Source organism: Lagopus muta, chromosome 5 (genome assembly GCF_023343835.1).
Source record: "Lagopus muta isolate bLagMut1 chromosome 5, bLagMut1 primary, whole genome shotgun sequence".
NCBI lineage: Eukaryota > Metazoa > Chordata > Aves > Galliformes > Phasianidae > Lagopus > Lagopus muta.
Genome location: NC_064437.1, coordinates 21,467,895 through 21,491,618, shown reverse-complemented (window position 1 = coordinate 21,491,618; position 23,724 = coordinate 21,467,895). Strand labels below are relative to the sequence as shown.

The window sequence follows — 23,724 nt, the reverse complement described above, 5'->3', positions numbered from 1 at the left end:
CGGCGCCGCGCAGCTGCCGGGAGCGGCGCCGCGAGCCGGGCAGGAGCGCGTGGCAGCGTCCCGTACGGCCCGGTAAGCACCGTGGGGGAGATGGGGGGTGGCTGCTGTTTCTCGACATGTCTTGAAGCGTGGAAAATAACCGTTTGGAAGTTTCCGAGCGCGTTGGGGATTTCACGTGGCTCTTGCGTTGTTATTGCTCGCGCTGAAGCTGGAGCAGCCGCAAGGCTTATTTCAGAGGAATGAGATCCTGCATTCAGTCTTCGCCTTAAACGCTAGGCCTGACGCTGTTTGGGGCGAAATATATTATTCCTACTGCTTTGGGAAATTTATCTGACGCTTGATTTTCTTATTTGAGTAACCAAAGGCATGGAGCAGTTTCCCTGCCGGTAAGGCTCAGTGGCTTCATTACATTAGGAAAACGTAGCAAACCAGAGGGCGCTTTAAGCATTCACCAAAGCTAGGTATGTTTCCCAGGCGAAACTGACCAGGAATCTCCTTATTCCCTCCTTGTCCTGTATCTTTTCTGAGTCGTGAGAGATTTTTACGATGAATGAGTACTTAGGGGGAAATAGTAACATTTTGTTCTGTTACTTGCTGAAAGTAATAGTTCGACCTTTTGTGTGTGGCAGATCCCTGTGGTAGCATTTCTTTATCGTTCTGCTTTCTAAACATGAAGGGCACGAAATGAGATCCCACGTAGCCTAACATAAGCTTTGAAAGCTGCTCGACTTTGTTAATCTCCTTGATTTGGCCCTGGAGAAGATCTGCTTGCACTGCAAAATGGCAGAATACCTGAAGTACCCCACAGATATTGATGTGGCTGGGTTCCGGATCAACGCTGCCAAGCATATGTAGCCAGGAGATGCGAAGGCAATTGTAGATGAGCTGAAAGTTCTAAATACTGAATGGTTTTCTGCAGGATCCAAGCCTTTCATTTATCAGGAGGCAATCTTTTTATTTTCTTGAGTTGACTTGACATGCATATTTTTACAGGGACACTCAGTTTTCAGCATACACTCAGTCCTCCAACTTAAAGCAGCATTTTGCTTCGGATAGTGCTGAGCACCCTGCAGCCTTAATATGAAATGCTGTCAAGATTCAGTAATTGTACGTAAAAGTAAACGTAAAAATTCAGTCGACTTCAAAAAGGTAAGAATTCAGACTCTGATTTTGAAATTCGAAATGTCTAAATGGTAACGGGAGGTATAAATGATGATGATGGTCTGAAACTGCATAGCCAGTATGACTCGGACACTCCCAATTTTTTTTTAACATGTTCGAGTTACCTACTTTGGTAAATTTAAAAGGAGAAATGGCTTCAACAGATGAAGAGAAAGCTGAGGTGCTGAATGAGTTCTTCACCTCGGTCTTCACTGGTGGCCAGGATTCTAGTCTTTTTCACATCCCTGAACCCTGCATCCACAAATCTCTATGTGGGGACCAAGGAGGTAAATCCCTCCCCACTGTAAGGGCAGAGCAAGTCCGAGAGTGCCTCCTTAGACTGAATGAATACAAGTCTATGGGGCCGGATGGCGTGCATCCCAGGGTCCTGAAGGAGCTGGCTGAGGTGGTTGCCGAGCCGCTCTCCATCATATTTGAGAAGTCATGGCTGTCAGGTGAGGTCCCGGACGACTGGAGGAAGGGTCACGTCACTCCCATATACAAGAAGGGGAGCAGGGAGGACCCGGGGAACTACAGGCCGGTGAGTCTCACCTCCGTGCCTGGGAAGATCATGGAACAGATCCTCCTGGACAACATGCTCGGTCAATAAAGAATGAGCATGTGATCCAAGACAGCCAGCACGGCTTCACCAAAGGAAGGTCATGCCTAACTAATCTTGTGGCCTTCTATGATGGAGTGACGGCATTGGTGGACGAAGGGAAGGCGACCGATGTCATTTACCTGGACCTGAGCAAGGCCTTTGACATGGTCCCCCACCACATCCTCATCTCCAAATTGGAGGGAAGTGGATTTGATGGGTGGACAACCCGATGGATAAGCAATTGGTTGAAAGGCCGCAGACAGAGGGTGGTGGTCAATGGCTCTATGTCCAGGTGGAGGCCGGTAACAAGTGGTGTCCCCCAAGGGTCTGTCTTGGGACCGGTGCTCTTTAACATCTTTATTAATGACATCGATGAGGGAATTGAGCGCACCCTCAGCAAGTTTGCTGACGACACCAAGCTGAGTGGTGCGGTTGATACAGTGGGAGGAAGGGATGCCATTCAGAGGGACCTCGACAGGCTGGAGGGCTGGGCTCGGGTGAACCTAATGAGGTTCAACACGGCAAAGTGCAAGGTTTTGCATTTGGGCCGGAAGAACCCCAGGCACCTGTACAGGCTGGGAGGAGTGGTCCTTGAGAGCAGCTCGGCAGAGAAGGACCTGGGGGTCCTGATGGACGAGAGACTGAATATGAGCCAGCAGTGCGCTCTGGCAGCTCGAAAGGCAAATGGGATCCTGGGCTCCATCAGGAGAGGGGTGGTCAGCAGGGACAGGGAGGTGATTGTCCCTCTCTACTTGGCTCTTGTGAAGCCCCATCTGGAGTACTGTGTCCAGGTGTGGAGCCCTCAGTACAAGAAAGACATTGAGATTTTGGAAAGGGTCCAGAGGAGGGCGACTAAGATGATCAGGGGGCTGGAGCACCTCCCCTATCAGGACAGGCTGAGGGAGTTGGGCTTGTTCAGCCTGGAGAAGAGAAGGCTGCGGGGTGACCTCATTGCAGCCTATCAATACCTGAAGGGAACCTACACCCAGGAGGGGAGTAAACTCTTCAAAAGGGCTGACAACAGCAGGACTAGGGGAAATGGTTTTAAGTTGAAGGAGGGAAGATTTAGGTTAGATGTTAGGGGGAAGTTCTTTACTAGGAGAGTGGTTAGGCCCTGGAACGGGCTGCCCAGGGAGGTTGTGGATGCCCCGTCCTTGGACGTGTTTAAGGCCAGGTTGGACGGGGTCCTGGGCAACCTGATCTGAATGTGTATGTTTGGTGGCCCTGCTAGGCAGGGGGGTTGGAACTACATGATCCTTGGGGTCCCTTCCAACCCGGGTGATTCTGTGATTCTGTGTGATTCTGTGAGTCATAAATCCTACAAGGACCTAAAAGAAAGATAGCAGTCTACGGAAGCTGAAGATGCTCCATACATTTTATCAAAAGTGTGCGACCTATAAGATCTAATGTCAATAGTAAGATGTTCTTTAGCTGCATTAGCTAAACAAGAAATGAGCTCGACCGCAATTCTGTGTGCTGAAATCAGAGGCAGTGATAAAACATTATGTCTAATGTGGGGAAAGATACCAGCCTATCAGCGACAAGATCTGTAGTCGATCAGACAATCAAAAGGAGTTCAGAGTCAAGGTGACCAGAAGCAGAAGTGTCGGAGTAAGCGTCTGGAAAATCTGTAATTGATATACTGAGGTGTAGAGAAAAACTAAGTCACGGCCTGAAGCAGTAATCGAGCACCTGGTGCTCAGCAGGGCAGATTCAGGGGTGCTCAGGTGCAAGCAATGCAGCTGAGAGGCCTGCAGGGGTGGAGCCAGGATCCACCCCTTCCCAGACCTCATTTAAGGGTCGGCAGGGGAGGTGAGGGCATTGCTTTCCAGAGATTCCTGCCTGCCTGAGCTCTTCTAAAGCTGAGCAGCTCCCTTCCTCCCTTCCTTTCTGTGTCTGCTGCATTTGAGTTCATTCTTGTCTGCTTTAACCAAAGACTTTGCCACCCTGCAATTATCACCCCATGCCAGCCTTACAAAAGGGCAGTTTCAGTGGAGGGCAGTTACTGCTCTTATTCTCAAAGCAGGATGAAATGGAGCATAAAGGGAGAGGGATGAAAGGTCAAAGTAACAGTGGTGTGTTAAAGCTTGGGCAGTTACTTCGACAGCATCACAGCACGCAGTGAAAGGCAATCACTGCTTTTTCAGGTTTGTATTTATGTGGATGCCTTGTCAAGCACAAGTGGGATCTGCGGCAGCTCGGGCACCTGCGGGAGCTGTCAACACGGGGAACAGAGGGTTTCCCACTGCGCCTTGCTGGGATTTTGGTGGTGGCAAACGTCATCTTGGAAGTGCAGACACCGAAAATCATGGGAACACGTATCAGGTAACTTTTTGTGGTAGCATTTTGATTTTTTTGTTTGCTTTTAATTGTATTGTGTAAAGATTAGAGTAAAGCCAAAGAACGGGAGTGGTTCATCGTGGGTTGAACGCTTAGTCACCTTACGTGCTGCAGTGGATATCGTAGGCTTCTCTTCTGGAAAAGCACCCGTGCTGCACAGTACTGTAGGTACTGGGAAGTCACCAACCTTCTCCACGTGTTTACTGTAGGCTTGTGAAGGAGAGCTGGTTTGAACCGACTGAGCCCAAGCCTCTTGGTCTGTCAGCGAGCTCTTTTTTACAGCTTGTAAAATCAGTTGTTCTCAGTAAGGAGATGCACAGAAATTCGAGAGCAGTGCAGGATACTCCCCTGGTTGTGTCAGTCCATTTGGACGTGGCACAGGTGATGGTTCTTCATCGAGGTTACGGCTCGGCATTCATCTGCTTTGCTGTGATGTTCTTCCAGTCACCGGGGACTTGCCTGACAGCCCCGGCTTATCTAATATGGTGGAGAGTAGCACAGCAGTTGCATCAGGCAGTCCCCTCAGGACCCTGGGGTGCATGTTATCATGCCTCATAGACCTGTAGGCATTCAGTCTCTTCAGGTGGGCTCGGACTTGCTCTTCTCTTACGGCTGGAGGGATTAGGTCCCCCCTTCACCATCCAGAGGTTTAGGGACCTGCGAGATACGGAAAGGCTGACTGCCATCCAAGATCGAGGCGAAGGCTCGCTGAGCACCTCAGCCTTCCTTACGTCTGTCATTGCCTTTTCTCCCTTCTTGCTTATCAGAGGGAGTACACTTTCCTTGGCTTTTGTCTTTCTGACACAAAGAAATTGCTTTTTGTTAAGTCTCGTGCCAAGTTCAGTTTCATCTGCCTGTCAGTTTACTCATCTCCGCCCATCTGGAAAGCATCCATGTATTCTTTTGAGGTTACACGTCCCTGTTTCCTCAGCCTGTTCATTTTGTTTTCCTTCTTTTGCCTTGTTTTTTCCCCAGAAGGTGATTGCTCTGTCACACCCTGGTCTTGTGCCCCCTCTGCTTGCTATCTAACGCAGGGGCTGGAGAACTCTAGCACTCTCAGAAAGGCATCCTTAAAGAGTTCCTCTTATGCTTCTTTCTATTTCGGCATTTGCTAATCTACATGTATTTTTTTCTTCCATACATGGTCTGCTGTATTATTTTCTGTAGTAATTTCATAGCCTCCTCAGCATGAGGTAACTGAAAGCTCTGAAACATATCCAATGTTGCAGAAATGGAACCTGTCTGAAGTAACACTGCTGGGCTGGCATTATTCCTTCTTGGTGTGGGGAAAAAAAGAGCCAAGGAGTGTTAGAATTTTGTTTTTTTGGTAGATTTTGTAATGAAGGGGCTTTTAATATCAGAACTCAGTTTCTACTTAGGTGGTGGTGTTGTTGTTTATTGTATTTAGGATTCTAAGTGTGTTCTGGATTTAAGAACAATTGCTCAGAGGAGCAGTTCTCTCCTTATGGGAGAATCTTTCATTCACTGTCAAGTCTTGACAGATAAGTGCGGTGGTACCTGGTCCCTCTGCGGCCACTTCCGACAGGCTTTGCACTTGTTGGGACTCAGTTTGTACTTAATCACCTCGTTGAGATTAAGGACACTTCAAAGGGTAAGATTTGTCCTCCAAAGGTGAACGCTTTGTCCACTTGGTTGAAATTCCTGTAAGTTACTAGGGAGGTAGATGAGGTATTCTTCTAGACAGGGGAAAAATGTAGATCTGACTGTCTTTAGCTTGATAGAGAACTAAGCTGATACGGTAAGTCAGCATTTGGAAAGCCACATTCAAAGTGCTTGCTTCAGTCTCCTTGCCTTTTGCAAAACTGGAGGACAGAGGTTTGCTTTCAACACAGAGACAAAGGGAGCGTGTACAAGTGAGTGAGTTTTAGCACAGCGGTGAAACATGTTTATTTCCTTTTTTTTCTCAGCAGATTCAATTTTTAGCTCCCCCCATTCCCTAGTTGGCCAGTTGCCCGTTCATAAAGTTATCTGGGGGCCACAGAGGATGATACGAATAGAATGTTAAGTTCTGACCATGTAGGATATACACCCAGAATCACAATTAGAGCAGTCTGTGGAAGACAGCAAATACTGGCAATCTGAGGGGCTTTACACCGCACAGAGAACTTAAGCACTTGAACATAGGGCTTCTGAATTTGAAAATAAAAGAGCTCAAATGTTCTGCAAAAGCACGTGGGAAAGCAAAGAGCTGAAATATATCTTTTTTTTTCCCCAGGTGGTTATTTAATTGTTAGCAATGCGCTCTGTTACCTACAGTTACTGTTAGCAATAAATGCTGCCTGGAGAACATGGTAATTGCTTTGCAAAGTGAAGAAAGCATGTGGGGCATTGTGATGGCACAATGATGTCATTAAACAGCCACTTATCTGAGCGCATGGTTACTTTCAACATCATAGGAGAGCATCAGTCTAATTCTAAGACATTTATTCTAAGACATTTAACAGGGAAAAGAAATTTATTCTCACAATGCCTGGAAAATCTTAAAGATAAATCCACCTTTCTAAAAACTTCTGAAATTCTTGACAGGCTTTGGAGCCAGTTAGTTTTTAAGTACACAGCAATTACATGCCTTTCACAAGATAGATAACTGCCCCATTTTGGAATTGCACAAACTGGGCCTGCAGCTTTTATACGCAAAACCTCAGATTTGACATCCTAACTCACTGTAAATAACTGAGATGAGGGTTCAGCAAGTCACACAAGGACTTCATGCATGCATTTATCTCCTTGATCACTTGATTTTATTAAGCTCCAGTTAAAAACAGAACTATGTAATAGTGTGCCAATCTGGCTTTCACCCCAGCAGTTCCATCCCCCAGGCTCATTCTTTCTTCCACAGGAGTCATTTGGCCCATTCTTGTGCTTTTTTTGCTAGGCTCACAGAGCTTACGGGATGTTGTCTCTTAGAAACACAGCTAAAAGGGTAAGCACTTCCACCTGATTACCTGAGACTAGTGTGCCTAAGTAGTAGGAATAACTCATAGCATAAGCAGTAAGTTTTTTGAGACCCCATCTAAAACCTTGCTCTTTTCTTACTCTTCTTCCTTCTACCACTGTTTTTTGTCACATCAAGTACTTAAGAACCCACAAACCAAAGTTAGTGAAGTCAAAGCAACGTACATTGTTACCGTAGTTTATTTTTGTTTTCAAACTAAAAACATAGCTTGACATGCATGATACAGGCTTACAGGGAGGGATTTATCTTTTCAGCACAGCAACCTGAGTCACTGCGCAAGTGAGTTTACTGTGTACAGTTACAACACCGAAGTACGGAAAGTGGAGAAGGTTGGAGTTTTATTACACACTTTGTGAGTGGAAATCAGTGCTATGTATAAACAAAAAAGGAATAATGGACACATTCTTTGTCACAGAGCCCACGTAAATTTAAGATTAGGGCTTCTGTTTGATTTTTTCCATAGGAGTTAATCCAAAAAAGAAAACCTTTTCTACCATTCACCAATGGAGGAATGCACTTAAACAAAGAGCCTGGACCAACATTTAATGCAATGGCAGAATCCAAACACAGTTCCATTTCTTCTTGTAAAAAGGTAAATGTGGAATAGGACAATGTTGTTTGCATTAGAGTTTGGACTCAGTATGGGATGAAGGCTTGCAGAAGCTAACTTACTAAGATTTGACACAAAGGCCTTCACCAAGAAACATTAGTTGGAGTTACCTAGCAAGAAACCAGATAAGTTTCAGTGAGCTGATTTTATAGAACGGAAACAAGGTTTTATTGCAAGACACTCAATGCCACTCTATTTTTGGGATAGCACACCTGCCTTCAAGCTCAGTAAGACTCTACCAAATTTGAGAAACACTGATATTCTGAAATTCAGCTGCAACAATACAAACACTGGAAACATACTTACGATTCCAGTCAGCAAGTAAAGTCTGATGAATTGTGGCTTTGAAGTAGATAAGTAGAATTTGTAATCAAGTCTTGCTTTTCAATCTTTTACAGAACATTTTGCAGAACGCCGAAGTGGCCGATCGCAAGAGGGATACTTTTTCTCCCCTTTCCTGTTCCCCGTGATTAATAAGCTAACATACGTGGCAAGGGAATAAGGCAGGAGCACATGAAGAGCAGGTACATCCCTTTCTTTGTGGTAAGTGAAGATTTTTTTCAGTTACATTGAAGACAGGCAGGTACCTACTTCACCAAAAAAAAAAAAAAAAAAAAAAAAAACCAAAAACAAAAAAAAAAACCAGCTAGTTCAGTCTAGTCATTCCATTTTATTCTTCGGCATGCTCATGGCTACATGTACCACAGAGCACTTCTGCCTTAGGCAGAACAAACAGTCTTTATTAAAAAAGTAACTGTACTGAGCTAATCATTCCTCTGCAAAATTGATGCATCACTTGCTTCCCACCCCACAGAAGTAAACATGGTTGCTACCAGTATCTTTGGGACATACCTTGAAATGCAAGAGTTGGTTACAAGTCCTCCTACACAGTTTTGCTTCAGCAAGGTGATAAAGTGAAAGGCAGGCCTATAAAAAAAAAAAGCCTATTTTACTAATATAGTTTTAAAACATACAATTTAAGTTGCACCAAATTGAGTTAGTAGGTATGCATGTTGAGGCATTGCCTTAAGTACAAGCAAAGTAAAGCCTTATCCCCACAAGGAGATAGTTTCCTGCATTCTTATGAAAGTAAAAGCTAAGCATTTTCATTTGTTAGTTTCCTATTACACTTCCCCCCCCCATTAGTAATTGGCAAAGGTCACCAAGAGCACCAATGTTACTCCTTTCTGACTGTCTGTTGAGGTTGCAGGTACTGCAGAACAGCCCTAGCATATACAGGACACATACTTGGATGGACACTCACCACAGGAACATTTCACCTCCAGCTGCTTACCCACGCCCTTTCAGAAGGTAAAACCCTCTACACTCTGTAGTGTGCATTAAGTGACTGCACAGAGCAACTTAAGCCCCAGACAAAGGCTTCACTCAAACACACTCTACCCAAGAGGTAAAGTGAACCGTACTTTACCTTCAGGCAGAACACAGGGCCAAGAAGAGCTGGCTTTGCTGGCTTCCACCTCCCTTCCAGCCACCAGAAAAAAAAGTCAAGTAAACCAAGTGAAGACCACAAGTCCATCCGCATAAGCTACCTCAATCTCAAACATGAACACACAATTAAAGCCCAAGTCATACCACTACATAAGGCACCTTCATTTCAAGCTGGCTTACACAATTAGAGCCAGTCATAGCACCACAAAAAAAGGCAACTGACAGACCACAACTCATCTCTGCATCAACATAAGCCACCTCAAACATGATGACACAATTAGAGCTAGAATTACAACCACAAAAACAAATAAACTCAGTAACAACTCACCATCACTTCACAGAAAAATAAGCAAAACTACTACAGCCACAAAAAAGTAAACCAAGTGAAGAACACAAATAAGCCACCACAAACAAAAAGCAAATAAACCAAGTGACGCAGACCACAACTCAGGTCCACCTTAACCTCACTGGCCAATAAACCACACTGATACAAAATTACAATCTGCACCTCCAGAGAAACTGCAATTTATATCAGCACTCAAAGAATCCAGTGGGGGGGGGTCTGCCACAGCTAACACCTGACCTACAGGGCATGCAGCAATACCCAAGGCTTACCTCTCAGGACAGCTTCTCTGCTTCCACCTCTGCAGCTTCACAAGAGCCCAGCTACCAACCAAGGATGTTGAATATCCTCCCAGAACACCAGCTGCACCAGGACCTGAAAAAGAGCTCTGCAGTGTTGGACCTCACCAAGGCAGACAACAGGTTGCCCCAGTACTGGAAATAGAACTATGGACTCCAGATTCCCACACAGGAGGGCAGGCAGAACTTCTCACCTCTCCCTCCATCAATTCCATTCCTCCAGGAGAGGACCTGCCACACACCACAAGGCTGAAAGGAAAGCACAGTGAAGCTTCGCCTCAAGCAAGGACCCAAACAGAAGGGGCTTTTGTCTGTTAGCACCCAGTCCTACCCTTCAATCCCATCCCAGGAATACAGGTCAGACATAAAAGGACACAACTCACCTCAGTCCATCCCTCCATAGCATCCTTCTCCAGCCCTAAACATGCAGGAAGGGTACCGAGGGGCCACCCAGGTGGGAGGCCCCACACCAAAGCAGACAGCACTCAGGTTTGAAGGCTCACATCTTTCATTCCAACGCTGAAGAAACCACTCGCATATTCAGGCCAATCGCCAGCAAAAACAGCTTCACCGCTGCCCTCACCCCACAGCAAGATCAGAACCAGAGCTGTAGGACTGAAAAGGGCTCTCCGGAGATCACCAGACTCCCAGAGAAGGACGCCAGGCAGTCGCTGATCACTCATCCATTCCTCAGAAAGAAGACGCTCCCGCGCCCCCATCGTCTTCACCGCTCTCTGCCAGACTCCGCAAACGTCCCGTCTTCCTCGACCTGCAGAGTCCAGAAGTAGATACGGCCCCGCCGGGGCACGTGGAACAAGGACGGTCCCCTCCCTCGCCCTGCCGCCCGCGCTCCTTTTAACTCACCCCGGGATAACATCGGCCACGAGGGCGCGCGGCCGGCCCGCGGTACCTCTCACCCGCCGGGACAGCACGGTCTTCTTCGGGTGCCGCTCCTGTCATACGGTTCTTCCCCGCAGCGGTGAGGCCAACTCCAGCTGCGTGAAGAAGATCCTACCGACTTTCTCGTCCCGCTCTGTAACACGCCCCTAGGACGTTTGCCGCATTACCCGCCGCCGAGCGCTCCTCCGCTCGCCCCCGGGCGCAGCACGGTCCGTTCGGCTTCCTCGCGTGAACTGCCGCGTCTGTCTGTCCTGAAAAGAACATCGCCAGCCACACTAGCTGGCACAAATAGCATTCCTGAAGTTACGCGTAACTGGAGGAGAGGAAGGAGGGCACGCACGGTCCCGTCCTACTCGCTGCTAACACTGGACGCGGGATGTGCTGAAGTGCCCTCGAAACCCTCCGCGGGGACCGCGGCGGCCCAGTACAGATCCTTCTAAAAAGCTGTGCGAGAGCCCGGCAACGGCACCATGCCAAGCCTAAGAAATTGAGGTAGCCGAACAGCGGCGCTACGCAAACCCCGAGCGCAGAGCGCTTACCTGGCACCCCGAACGCTCGCCGGATCGGGCCGACAAGAGGCTCCGCCTGCGAAAACGTAAACTTAAGTGTTAGCAAACCTTCGCGTCGCGTGTCACCCTCACCAGCACAAAGGCTGGAACAGTACGGCCCCGTCCCGCTCGCTCCCGCCGATGACGGCGGAAGGAACCGAAGCGACCGCCCAAAAGCCCGACGCGGCTGAGAACGCCGCGTCGGGACTCGAGGAAGCGAGCGGCGGCACCTCCTGAAGGTGCGATGGAAACCGGGCGGCGACGGTACTCCAGCTCTGAAAAGCTGGCAGAGCCCGGCGGCAGTCCTACGCCGGCCCCAAAAACGGCGGTAAGGGCAGCCGGACGGCTCGCTCGCCGCCTCCCTCGTCTCGCTACCTCCGGAACTGCTCACCGGGTCGGGCTGATCCTCAATGCGCGCGGTCTCGCTACAACCGGAAACAAAACAACAGAGAACGTTACGTAGAATCCCAACGTTTCCTTCTAAAAGCAGCCCCTCGCGTAGCTTTTCGGCCCCAGCAGCACGAAGGAACGGAACCTGCTCTCGCTCGGGCTCTCGCGGCGGAGGATCTCCACAAAGCTCCTTGTGCCTCCCAGCCGCCTCCGGCGGAGCTTAAGAGGCTTTGCGGCGGGCTCCGCCCCCGAGCTCCCGACGAGGCGCGGCTGTGCGCGGGCGGGCGCGGCCCCGCGGCACCTGGCGCTCGTTAGCGGGGCTGGGTCTCGTTAGGGCCAGCCCGGGGCTCTGACGGCTCGACACGTGCGTTCCAGATCTGAATCACGGACCTAATTTGTGCTTTAAATTGCAGTTTGTTATGCGCTTCTCCTTCTCGCCTCGTTGTTGGGTTTGTTAATAAGTTCAGTAGTTGTACCTAATTCAAACGGCTCGCTTGGAATTTGACGTGAATGACGTGACAGTATGACGCTCCGCAGAACGCCCCGGCCGTGACGGTTTGCGCTCCGGTTTCTCTCGCCCCTCGTCCAAAATAAATGGCAGTGGAAATAAGGGACCGGCAACGTGACTGGTGGCCGCATGGGTTAGCGAAAACAATTGCAGGCTGGTGGATTAGAAAGGGAGCGTTGCAAACAGTTCTGTGCTGCGCTGCTCCGAGTTACGTTCTCGTGTCCTATAAATCGGCAGGATGACTTTCTGTGAGATTTTAGCTATCTCCAGTAATGGACACAAGCGCTACGAACAGGCTTCAGTGATGAAATTCACCTTAAGTAGCGGTTTCATTCTTACGTTTAAACGCCAAGAGTGGGACTGTGTTCATTTGTATTATTTATATTTGCAGAACTGCAAATGTTTTCACTGCACACTGTTATAGATGTATTTTCACAGCCAACAGCGGCGTTGTGCCATGAGCGAGGTGAGAGATCTCGCTGAGTCTGTGCGATATGTTGCAACGTGCTCTGGGAGAAGGAGCAGGGTTCGGTGATAGGTTCTCTTGCAGCTGTGCAGAAGGCTTCAATTTGCTCAAATGTTATAAGGGAATTGCCCTGGGAGACGAAAAGCATCGTAGCACAGGGCTTACAGCTATTTGTGTGTTAACAACACAACAAACTTCGTTGAACTAGCTGCAGTACACTGCGAGAAGACCTGGTATTTCTTAGAGAGAGCCCTTTGCTGGACTCTCAGAAGATGCGCCTCGCGTCACTTTTCTAACAGTCAGATGGTAAGAAGATAGGAGGAACGGAACTCTGAGTTACGATTAATGCATGCCGAGGGTGAGTCAACAAGTGCCTTTCGTGTAATAGAATGGTAACAAAACTTTGCGGATCAGTTTCTTCTCTTTGAATTCTTTAAATCAGAACACTGCATTACTGAATGAAAAAGCATGTCCCTGTTTCGAGCAGCGAGCGCTCCAATACTCATTTTGGTTAAGTGCTTAATGAGCTTTGCTGTTCGGTTTCTACTTGTTGAATTCTTTAAATCGGAACACTTCATTACTGAATGAAAAAGCGTGTCCCTCTGTTTCCAGAAGCAAGCGCTCGTTTTTATGAAGGGCTTAATGATGCAGGCTATTGAAGTAATTTAACCTCAGCTTGTCTTGGGACGTGCAAAATAACTGGCTCTGTTCTTGCTTCTGCCTCAGTAAATCACAGCTGTGTTCAGGTTGAGGACAAAAAGTATAGAGGGGAAGAGTGTGGCTGTACTTACGTTCATAAATTCGTGATGATGAAGCCATAAGCAATGTGATTTGTAGACACTGGTCTTCCCTTAGCGGTCAAAAGCCGCTCGGAAGCGCTGAGCTAATCCGGCTGCTGAGGTAGCTGCTTTGAAGTTGGTAAAGGAGAAGCGGAGCGCTGCTTCCCTTCTCTTTCGTGCGGACTGTTTTCCTCCATGCAATCTGAACAATACCCTTACAGGTATCGTCTGTTATGCTTCTAGCAAGAGGTGGGCGTAAGGCTGCCGTGTTGTTAATACAGAAATGACCGTGCCGACGACAAATCTTCACCTGCGCCTCAGTCAAAATAGTGCATCTGGAATATGCAGCACAAAGTTTTGTACCTGTGCTCGCTATGCTTGAAGCATTATAAATGGTTTCATAAATCTGACCATTATCGGTCAGACTAGGAGTTTGAGTGCATCTAAGTAATATACTACCATCACTTCCTCAATTTGTTTCAATTTGCATCTGATGATTTTTGGACTGTATAAAATGAGAACGAGCTTCTTTGTGATATCATAGAGCTTGGACGCTCGTGTTCAATTCCCTGTCTAATTACACTGACCCTATAATTGGAATTTCACTAATGTGCCTGCTCATAACAAATAGTTAGGAAACTGTTTTCATTTCCCTTCTTCCCTTGGATAGCTGCATTTTGAAGTTTGTAACTAAAATGAGGCGGATTGCATTCAATTCCATGCAGGAGAGAGGCTTTTCTCTTAGCACTTGTCTAAGCAGGGTACCACCACGCTTAAAATAGCTTTGGGAGACAGAAATGAAATGCCAAAGGAAAAGAAAGCTCCACAGCTTTACATCAAAACAAGCAAGTTAATATCGACAATTAGTACCGATTTTAAATTTTCTAATATGCAGTACTAATTACACTTAAGATGTAAGCTCCTAAATGAAAGCGCTTGAGTTTCCTGGTCTCGGCTCTCATTTCAGAGCCAATTTCTACAGTATTACTTCATCACGCTCATAGACGTGCACGCATTATCTGATGGCCTGGAAGCTGCTATTGCAATTATGTAGGCTGCCTTTACAGTTACTTCAGGAACACGTTAGAAGCACCGGAAAGTCTGTCTTAGTATCGATGAAATGCTTTTCATTGGACTTGTCTGCTTACTTGAAATGTGCCTCTTTTCTACCTTTGCGCTTTTCTGCTTGGAAGGAAACGTGGCTGCACTTGCTAGAAACGAGTGAAACATTAGTAGTGATATTATTCTCTGTTCTGCTCGTAAGGCCTAGGCGAGATAACTTTGAGAAACTATGTTCAGTTTTTTGGGTACAGTGTTTCCGTTACACCCTCTAAGTGAAACGCTTTGGTGACACTGATGTATGTTTATCAGGAAATGGAAGGGAATACAAAAAGACCGTGAGTGCCGCTGCTCAGGAATCTTTAGCGTCAACATTCCACAGTTGAATTTTCAGTGTTCGCTTCTCAGCGTGTCAAAACATGGAATGCATCCGTCTGGTAACAGAGTGGGAGGTTATTGCTTTATGGGTTTGGTTTTCTTGACCGTGCTCTAAGAAAATGCAATTGCCAGGCACGGCTGAACTGAATTTCGGTGAGATGCGGTGATGAACAGCATTTGTTCAGCTGGACGAGATGCACGCTATTATGTAGTGATGATATGACAGTAAAATCTCACAAAACTACCTCCCTTAAAATAGCAGGTCAGAGTTTCTTATAAGATTCATCCTTAGAAGAACCCTTTGTTCCATCATAATCCTGTAGTTTGAAAAACAAATTTTTTTAAGGTTTCCTACAGTCACGCGGGATCCCTCAAAGCTCGCCAGAAGGCGATCTCTAGCCCCAGGAAATCACGAGCCACTTTTCAAGTCGGCATGCTCTCTCTTCTTCCCACACCCTTCCACAAGAGGCAGGCCAACATAACTGTCGCATGCAAACAGCTACGCAACAGTTGGTCAGGGTGAGAAATACTGCGATACTGGTAAGATTCAGAGCTGTACAAGAACGACACATCAATGCAACAGTAAAATAGACAAGGACATATGATTTTATTGTACAATTGATTTTGGCAGGATTTCAAAAGCTATACAATGCCAAAAAGATAATTACAAAAACATGTTCAAGGGCAGCTTGACTATTATTTGTTCCATTTTAAAATCATTCAGCTGCCTGCTACATACCTACTGTACAAACACGTTAATTTACATTTCAGTAGCAGGCAATGCCAAGTGTATCCATCACCATCACGATGGCTTGGAGCGGGTCCACAACTTCTTGCATGTTATCTTTTCTCAAAACCCAGTCTGGTTTAATTCTGCGGAAATAACAGTGGTTTATCATTACAACAGTGTATTGCCACTGTAAAAACTGCAGACTACTTTTTAGGCACGTACCTTGAAACTATCTTTATTCTTAGAGGAGTTACTGGAATGAAGGAAATTCCGCTAATTAAAGTGTTTGTCTTCTGTTTCACAAGCATTCTCTCTGCATCCATTTTGCACTTACGAGCCGTAAGCTTATAGAGGCTTTGAATGCACGTAACAACTCTTGGCATGCTTCGGATTTCCTGAGAAAAGGTGAAAACAATACGTTGTTAATACTGCAAACTTAATACTACCTTAGACTTAGAAATCTTTTTTGAAAACCAAACTTCTACCCCAAAGTACGGCAATGCTTTTTTAAAACCAGCATGCTGACTACTACTGCTATCAAAATATATACATGGAACACTACCTGAGACTTCAGAACATTCTAGAAGTGCAATTCAGATGGTAATAATTTCTCATTTCAGGTAGTTTTGTTATGTCAGAGGTGCGTGTCTCTAACAAGCGTTACAGAGAGACAAATCAGTGTTTTTGTGCATCTTCATATCAAAACAAACTAACACTGTGGTTGGAAGTGACTGAACAACCAAAGTGCTCATATCTGATGGATAAACCTGAATAAATCTTATGAAGCCTATTTACAGCATGGAACCCAGACTGCTCTTGTTGGCCATTCCATCCAGAAGTATGAACGAATACACGTTGGTTTTTTTTCAAAACCAGGCTGTTTCTGTTACGATAAAGTACGTCACGCGAAGGCATACACAGTATTGCTATTTTTTACTGGCAATAAAGATTTTAACTTCATCTGAAGAGTAATGGCAACCTCTCAGAAGTAGGGGGAAAAAAGTAAATTAATGTCTTCTATTTTTTTTTTAAACAACTAAACTTCATGTACTGTGAAGAAACTGATAGAAATTCATCAAAAAACTTTTTCAAGTAACAAACACGACCTCATCATCTTGCAGATGTTGTGGGATCAAAAACTCGGTGTGATACTCTGAGTGACAAAGTCAAACGCTGCTGGCTAATGACTGCTTTTACCACCTTGAAATGCATTTTCCTGCCAACAAAGTTTAGTTACAACAGCTAATGGGTACTAGGCAAGATGGAGAAGAAAAAAATCACCCACAAATACAAATGATGCCAAAACGTACAAGAAAAGCAAAAGGCAAGTGTAAGTCAAACTATCAAAAAGAAGATGCCGGGTCTTACCAAAGCTCTCTTTGAGTCCTTTGAAAGGATGGCCAACAAACAACAAGTCTTCGTGAAAATACTTCCTCCTTTTTCCGAAATTTTGTCCCCAGCTTTCCCTCTGTACATTTGCAGTAGGTCTAGTAATGTATCTATACAATTATCTACTTCGTATACCGCTTGAGTGGTTCTTTCATACTGTTATATCGGAAAGAAAAAAGAGGTCTCATATACACCGATCCTCACATTAATTTCCCAACTAGAGGAAAAAGCAAAATCCATATTCTTCCCTTGATTAAGTCTGTGGTTTGTCTGTCATCTAAGTGACAAAAATCACTTTTGCGCGTTACGCTATTCTAACAGGTCACAAAAAGCTACGCTTTTTGCTTCCCAGCCCCTTACGTAAAAGTCCCCAGAAATGGATTCTACGTTTGACATAATAACAACAACAAATCAGTGTGGGTATAGAATACTTTAGGAATAAGTTTAGCTGCAATATTCTATTCTGTCCTGAAATAAGAAAAAAAGAATTTGAACATAAATGTCTGTAGGATGGATATGAGATTGAAAACCTATTTTTGACAAATTTACTTTTAATTTCAAAATCAAAACTACTCCAGCTTTATTATTTATGAAAATAATCAGTTCTGTAAATTATCTGTTCTATGATATGGACATGAAAAGGTAGTGTACCTTCTGCAACATATACTTTTTTCTTTAAAAATTACACAGTTCATACAAATCCTATCCCATTTGTACAAAATTTTACACATTTCCACAGTTTCGTGCAAAGCAGGGGATATCCTGCCATGTAATCTCTTAAAAGTAAATTTCATTACTTTCTGCCCATGAAAACGTTTTCTGTTACCAGATGTAATTATTATGATTTAATTTTCTCCAGGAAGTAATTACAACTCGGATATTGTTTTGTTCTGCAAAATTATAAATTTTATTTTAAATTCATTCAGAAATTTTGCAGAAAAGTAAAAACTGCACTGAAGTAGGCTGCTGCTTATAAACCTGCTAAAGAAAAAAAAAAATTACCTTCGAAACATTAAGTAGAACTTGAACTGAATATCTGATCACGTCCATACATGGAACACTCCGGTTGCAGCTTCGAATCAGAACAAAAATCGTGAAGATCGCTCTGCTCTGGGCCATATTTTCACAACAGAGAGGGGAGAGCCTGGTAACAACCTCTACAACAAATTGAAAAAAAAAAAAAAATCTACAAATAAATTGCAAAAGACTATGAAGCGCACACGATTCGTTTTCTAAGTAACTGGGCTTTCTTTCTATGTTTAAATTGAACTTGCAAGGAAGTAAGAACCATAACTTCGATTTAAGCAAGTACTTCCAGAAGAACAGTTGTAGCGTTCCAGACTAAAATTTAAGCACACAAAACAATCCAAACAGAATATTTACTGGCAGTAAATACAGCTGACTTTACTGTAACACATTACAAGGACCACCTGTAAATCAGAGCGATCGCACAGGACTCCCTTTCCCTACAAAAGCCTTTTAATATTGCTCATAACACAGTTATCTAATTTTAGTCTTGAAAAACAAATCGCATCTATTTTATCACATACAACTCACTCGCTTTTCAAAATCATACAGAAAGCATAAATGTCATTATGAACATCTCCCAGTAGAAAAATTCCTAACTGTCATCCTGGAAATCTATTGGTTACACCACAGGCTGTAGTGACAGGACAAGAGAATAACAGTTTCAAACTAAAAGTAAATAGGTTTAGATTAGAAATAAGGAAGAAAATCTTTACTGTGAGGCAATGGAACAGGTTGCCCAGAGATGTGGCTCGCCAGAAGTGGTCAAACTCAGATTAGATGGGACTGTGGCCTACCTAATCTAGAGGAAGATGACCCCGACCCACGGCAGTGGGATTGAAACTTTGAAGTTCACTTCCAACCCAAACCATCCTATGGTTCTGTAATAAGGTGAAATACTGACCTAGATGCTTTAATGCTGCAAGAATGTAAGAAATATGTTTGTATTTTAGAAGATATTCAATAGCAATTGAGGTTCTGTTGCACAATTTGTTTTCTTCTTTGCTCATTCTGTTAGCCTTTTCCAAGCTGAGCCTTAAAGCTTTAGTTTTCGCTGTGTCATTATTCTTTCTCCAAGAGTATCCTCTCCACAGTGCCTACAGAAAAGGGATTTCACAAAGACCAAAAAAAAAATTGTGAGTAAGTAGAACGGATAATAGAACTTCTACTAGCGTTCCAAATCAATGTTACGTAAGTCTAATCAAGTATTTAAATACTTTGGTTCTTCATTTTTAGATAATTGCCTAATAATCACATTCAGTGTTTAGTCTTCCAAACACTTGATCTGCAAGATGGAAGACCAAAGCATACCAGCAAGTATGCAATACACCCCCAAAAAACACTGCCTCCTAAGTTACCTCAGACGGTACCTGCTTAATATTACTTCATGGTCTGCTTGTATTTAATTGAATTGAAACTGATTTGGCTTGTAATTTAACTGACAAATTCACAAACCAAAGTAAACTTTTCCGAGAAAACGACAACAACAACAAAAAAAAACAACAGCCAAAAGAGATCTTTTATCTTGTAAGAGGTGTTCACCTGGAATTTAATTACTCCAACTGTGATTTTTCTCTTACGCCTGCAGGCAAGGAATCTCCGTACATGTCGCTGGATTACGGTTGCCGCGTCATTTCTGCGATTTAGCCAGCCTCGGATCGTACGTTGACATTGAATGATTCTTTGCAAATCTCTTTGAAGTCTTTTCTGTTGCATTTTTGCTCTGAACCATTTCTGTTTAAAATTAAAATAGCTTCATATTTAGTTAAGACCTCTCCCTAAACCCCCATTTCTCTTCCAAAACAAGCACTGTTTATGAAGTGAAAAATTATTGTAACATAACTTTTGACAAATACGGGCTCTAGAAATCCCTAACATTCACAACACATCTTAGCTGTGACTGGCCTAGTGGATGCAGAAATGTGTGATAAAATATCCTTGACTAAATAATAGCTATTTCAGGAATCACGTTTCAGACTCCCCATTTATTTAACCCTGCACTCCTTCCATCAGTGGAACTAAGTAAGTGACTGATTTGGAATCCTGAATGTAATTTTTACTACGTGGCTATGCTGCACTACAGATCTGATTTTTTAACACTGCTTTTTAGAAAAGTTAAACTTGCTTATATTACAGACATTGCAACTTAGGCATGTTTAGTTGCCACTGACAAGTCAGAAAAATCAGACCATCAGAAAAATCACAGAAAAGTCAGAAAAATCTGACCAAACAAAGCACTGCCGATGACACAAAACTGACTGGGAGTGATTAATTCATCAGAGGGTCATGCTGTCAGTCAAATAAGCCTGAGCAGGCTGGGGATGTGGGTTGACAGGAACCCCATGAAGTTCAACGAGGAGAAGTGAAAAGTCCTGGACTTGGGGAGGAGTGACTCAGGCACCAGTACGTGCTGGGAGCCATTCAAGTGGAAAGCAGCTTTGCTAGGACCTAGGAGTGCCTCAGGACACCTAGCTGAATGAACATCATTCGGCAACATGTCCTCGTTGCTAAGAAAGCTAACAGCACTGCTGGCTGCATCAGGGAAAGTATCACCAGTAGGAGGGTCCTTCCTCTCTACTCAGCATTGCCAGCCCGCATCTGGAGTACTGAGTCCAATTCTGCACCCCCCAGCAACAGAAAGACCCGGCCATTCTGGAGAGTCCACCATAAGACCACCAAGATGATAAAAGAACAGGAACACATCTCCTACGAGAGGAAGCTTAGAGAGCTGGGATGTTCAGCCTAAGAAAAGTGGATGCTACGGGGAGATCTTATCGTTGTCGACATAAAACTAAAGGTAGGGCGGAAAGTAGACCGAGCCAGGCTCTTTTCTCTGCTGCCCAGTGACAGACAGGAGAAAATGAGCCCAAAGTGGAACAAAAGATGGTCACTCTGAATGTCATGAAACGCTACGTGCAGGTGACTACTCATTGGAACAGGCTGCCCAAAGAGGCTGTAGATCTCCCTCCTCGGAGACTATCAAAAGCCAACTAGACACGCTCCTGGATGGACCTACTAGGTAGAATTGGACTAGCTGACCTCCAGAGGTCCCTTGTAATTTCAACCACGCTACGGTCCTGCAAATCCATCCCGAGGGCTGTTTCTTTAAGTAGACGCACTTCATGAGCATTACAGGTGGTTGTGTCTGATCTTTCTTACTTCCACTACACTAAGACAGCACTTAGATTATCTTAGCAAGATTGGGGGACAAAAGAAAACAAACTTTCCTATCCACCCTCAGCTTTGAGCTGCTGAAGCCTCTACTGTCTGCTAACACCCACTCTATTATGCTTAGCTGAGTATAAGCAGCATTGTTTAATAAATTGTCATCTCTATATTGGCTTTATTACTACAAATTAAGGAACTACTGTGTTGCAGTGCTGCAGCTCAGCAGTCTACATTACACAAAACTATTCATCCATAATTAGATAAATTAATTAGACTAACCTGTATTATAAGAACTGATGAGATGTGGTTTTCTGCTAGCTTATAGGCGAGGTGCATCCTATAAGCCCTTTGAATTTTAATCGCAGAAACATGATGATATGCAGCTGCTATAAAATAAAGTAGTCTCTTCTTTTGCTTCTGTTCCAAAAACTGTCGGAAGAAAATAGATCAAAGAGTATCATTAATTTTCATACCCAGAGACAGCTGATTTATGCAGAGAACATAGCACACAGCAATGTATTCAATGCCCTCCAAAGTCAATACCTCAGAACTAAGTACGCCGCTACCTTTCCTCAGTCCTGGGTCTCTAATCTGAACTGAGGCACAGCGAAGTGTTTGCCAGAACAGTTTCATTGTAGGCAACAATAATCTGACCCCTGGCCCACATAATTCTCAAAGCAGTCAACAGGAATCAGAGTTTAATGATCTGAGCTCTTTTTTTGCCAGCCAAAATTAATGCCAAAATTGCTCCGGAGATACTTTACATCAAGCGTAGTTTTAAAGTGAAGTATACTAACCTTTTTTCTGACTAAATAACCCCGTATAAATGCTTGCAGTTTAATGACAGCTCTTCTGACTTTGTTGTATTTCATAAATTGAAGCCTGCCCTCTTGCCAAGCCCTCAGATGTTTTTGGATAGTCACAGCAGCAGCTTTTTGTCGATCAAGTTTCCTCCTCTCCTTAAAACGCCTATACGTTGCTTGGATCAAACATGCAGCTTCGTGCTTCTAGAAAAGATTTTAAAGAGTTCGCTGATAATTGAAATGGGGTTCATTCCTGTTGCAATCCATGTATGTCTTAGTTTTATCTTAGGATGGAAATTTTTTACTAGAAATGAAACTTAAAAGTAAACAAATAGGAAGTACAAGCAAACGAACATCGCAATACTCTACAAAAAAAACCACTTTCACAATTGGGAAGGTCTTTTCCCTTGCCTAAGTGGGGTCAAGCTATTGCTTTAACTTAATCCTTTGTAAGCAAGAAAGCCAGTAGATCATTTATACATTTCATTTCTTTGGCATAAGTGGACAATTCAATTGCTCAAAACCATCAACCTATTGATGATAAAACTCACTCAAAAGCAGTGCAAACTCAACACAGCCATGACATACAGTGCAAGTGAAAACATACCTTTCTTAAAAGTCTTCTAGCCCTGTACTGTCTGTATGCCGACTGAATCTTGACTACTGCATTCTTAGTTGCCAGAAACTGAAGCCGAACCATTCTTGCAACAAGGGTTGCTCTCCATCTTCTTTGAATAGTAAGTGCACAGAACTTCATTTTCAAAAACCTGACAAGAAAATGCATTTTAGGTTTTTCTAAAAGTTGAGAATGCTTACCTTTTTAAGTTTAAGTGGAACATGAAGGAAGAATCAAGTTACAGGATCAAGCCCTACTCCATCCAGATCCCTAATTCATAACATTTAAGATTACGCAGTAGCTTCTAGTCCAGAAAAATATTCAAACATAAGAAAAATCCTTATTTTTCCACTGACATCAACACGATTTCACTCAAGTACATTATATAGACACTTGAGGGACAACTGAGAATCTGTAAGTGTTTGCCAGAGTGCAAAGCAGTACAAAGTAATAAGACAACAACAGTTTTTAGAAGTAGAGAAAACTATGTCAAATTAAGCATTACCAGGTCCTCTGCCGTTTTGTTCTGAAGTGACTCTTAATAATGTGCACAGCTGCTACCATAGATGCATATTCCTTCCGTGCTTTGCAGCCTCGAAACCAGGCTTGAATTACTTGGGCTGCTCTCACTTTGTTAGCCAACTGCCTGGCTTTAAATCCTCTATATGAGGCCTATTAAATATAAAAACCAAAAACAAAAATGTCACCTTTATTTCTTTTATAACAGAGCAAACCAATTTAAAAGACAAAGTCCCTTTAGCACAAAACGATTCCTATCTGTACAATATTAGAAGTATCTATGAGTTCCTCATATCTGGAAGTTGTTTTCTATGAAACAGAAAAAGCAGCTAGAGAAATACTACAAATGCCACTCACACCTGTAAAAATTATTATGTCATAAAAAACTAAGTACAAGAAACATGAAGGAAAAAAAAACAAAATCAACTCCTCCTCCTCCAAAACCAAAATACCTTCCTGGATTACCTGAATTTTGATAGCAGCTCTTTTCTTTCGGTTGAATCTTTGTTGTTCAACATTTCGCATCTGATACGCTCTGTAGCGTTGCTGTATTACTACAGCAGCAAACCTGCACTGAAGGTATCGTTGTCTCTGAGGAAATCCACGAAAAAGTGCCTTGAAAGACAAAGACAAATTTCAGACTGTTTCCCCACTTGCACAGTATT

General features: G+C 44.0%; 2 protein-coding genes and 1 long non-coding RNA gene across 4 annotated transcripts in view; 1 reads left to right on the top strand and 2 right to left on the bottom strand.

The window, feature by feature from the left end:
* Positions 1 to 9,900, top strand: LOC125694091 (uncharacterized). 2 transcript variants are annotated; one of them, XR_007377383.1, is made up of 5 exons: positions 1 to 72; positions 3,910 to 4,087; positions 8,100 to 8,232; positions 8,893 to 9,000; positions 9,789 to 9,900. It is a non-coding gene; the product is annotated as an uncharacterized LOC125694091 (long non-coding RNA). The 2 variants fall into 2 exon arrangements; XR_007377382.1 differs by lacking the exon at positions 1 to 72 and adding an exon at positions 1,116 to 1,149.
* Positions 9,901 to 10,484: 584 nt separating this feature from the next.
* On the bottom strand, positions 10,485 to 12,257 carry LOC125693123 (uncharacterized). The gene is made up of 5 exons (XM_048944624.1): positions 12,095 to 12,257; positions 11,220 to 11,837; positions 10,848 to 10,931; positions 10,645 to 10,775; positions 10,485 to 10,549 (listed from the first exon to the last, which is right to left on the bottom strand). Exons 1-5 carry the CDS (start codon positions 12,255 to 12,257, stop codon positions 10,505 to 10,507), a joined length of 1,041 nt encoding a protein of 346 aa, XP_048800581.1. The 3' UTR covers positions 10,485 to 10,504.
* Positions 12,258 to 15,391: 3,134 nt separating this feature from the next.
* ASPM (assembly factor for spindle microtubules) overlaps positions 15,392 to 23,724 on the bottom strand; it is a 30,347-nt gene continuing 22,014 nt past the window's right edge. Inside the window, exons 19-29 of the mRNA XM_048945832.1 lie at positions 23,525 to 23,674; positions 23,046 to 23,212; positions 22,532 to 22,691; positions 21,919 to 22,128; positions 21,401 to 21,550; positions 19,496 to 19,687; positions 18,858 to 19,050; positions 17,930 to 18,084; positions 16,907 to 17,083; positions 15,761 to 15,933; positions 15,392 to 15,681 (exon numbers count right to left, since the gene is read on the bottom strand). Coding sequence (XP_048801789.1) covers positions 15,576 to 15,681; positions 15,761 to 15,933; positions 16,907 to 17,083; positions 17,930 to 18,084; positions 18,858 to 19,050; positions 19,496 to 19,687; positions 21,401 to 21,550; positions 21,919 to 22,128; positions 22,532 to 22,691; positions 23,046 to 23,212; positions 23,525 to 23,674 — 1,833 coding nt within the window. The 3' untranslated portion in view covers positions 15,392 to 15,575. The remainder of the gene's footprint in view (positions 15,682 to 15,760; positions 15,934 to 16,906; positions 17,084 to 17,929; positions 18,085 to 18,857; positions 19,051 to 19,495; positions 19,688 to 21,400; positions 21,551 to 21,918; positions 22,129 to 22,531; positions 22,692 to 23,045; positions 23,213 to 23,524; positions 23,675 to 23,724) is intronic.

Coding starts and splice junctions, on each gene's coding strand:
- LOC125693123 (XM_048944624.1), bottom strand. CDS start 12,257: ATGCGGCCACCAGTCACGTTGCCGGTCCCTTATTTCCACTGCCATTTA. Junction 11,838..12,094: donor AAGCGAGCCGTTTGAATTAG/GTACAACTACTG, acceptor AAGCCTCTTAAG/CTCCGCCGGAGGCGGCTGGG. Junction 10,776..10,847: donor GGAGGAGCGCTCGGCGGCGG/GTAATGCGGCAA, acceptor TTCTTCACGCAG/CTGGAGTTGGCCTCACCGCT.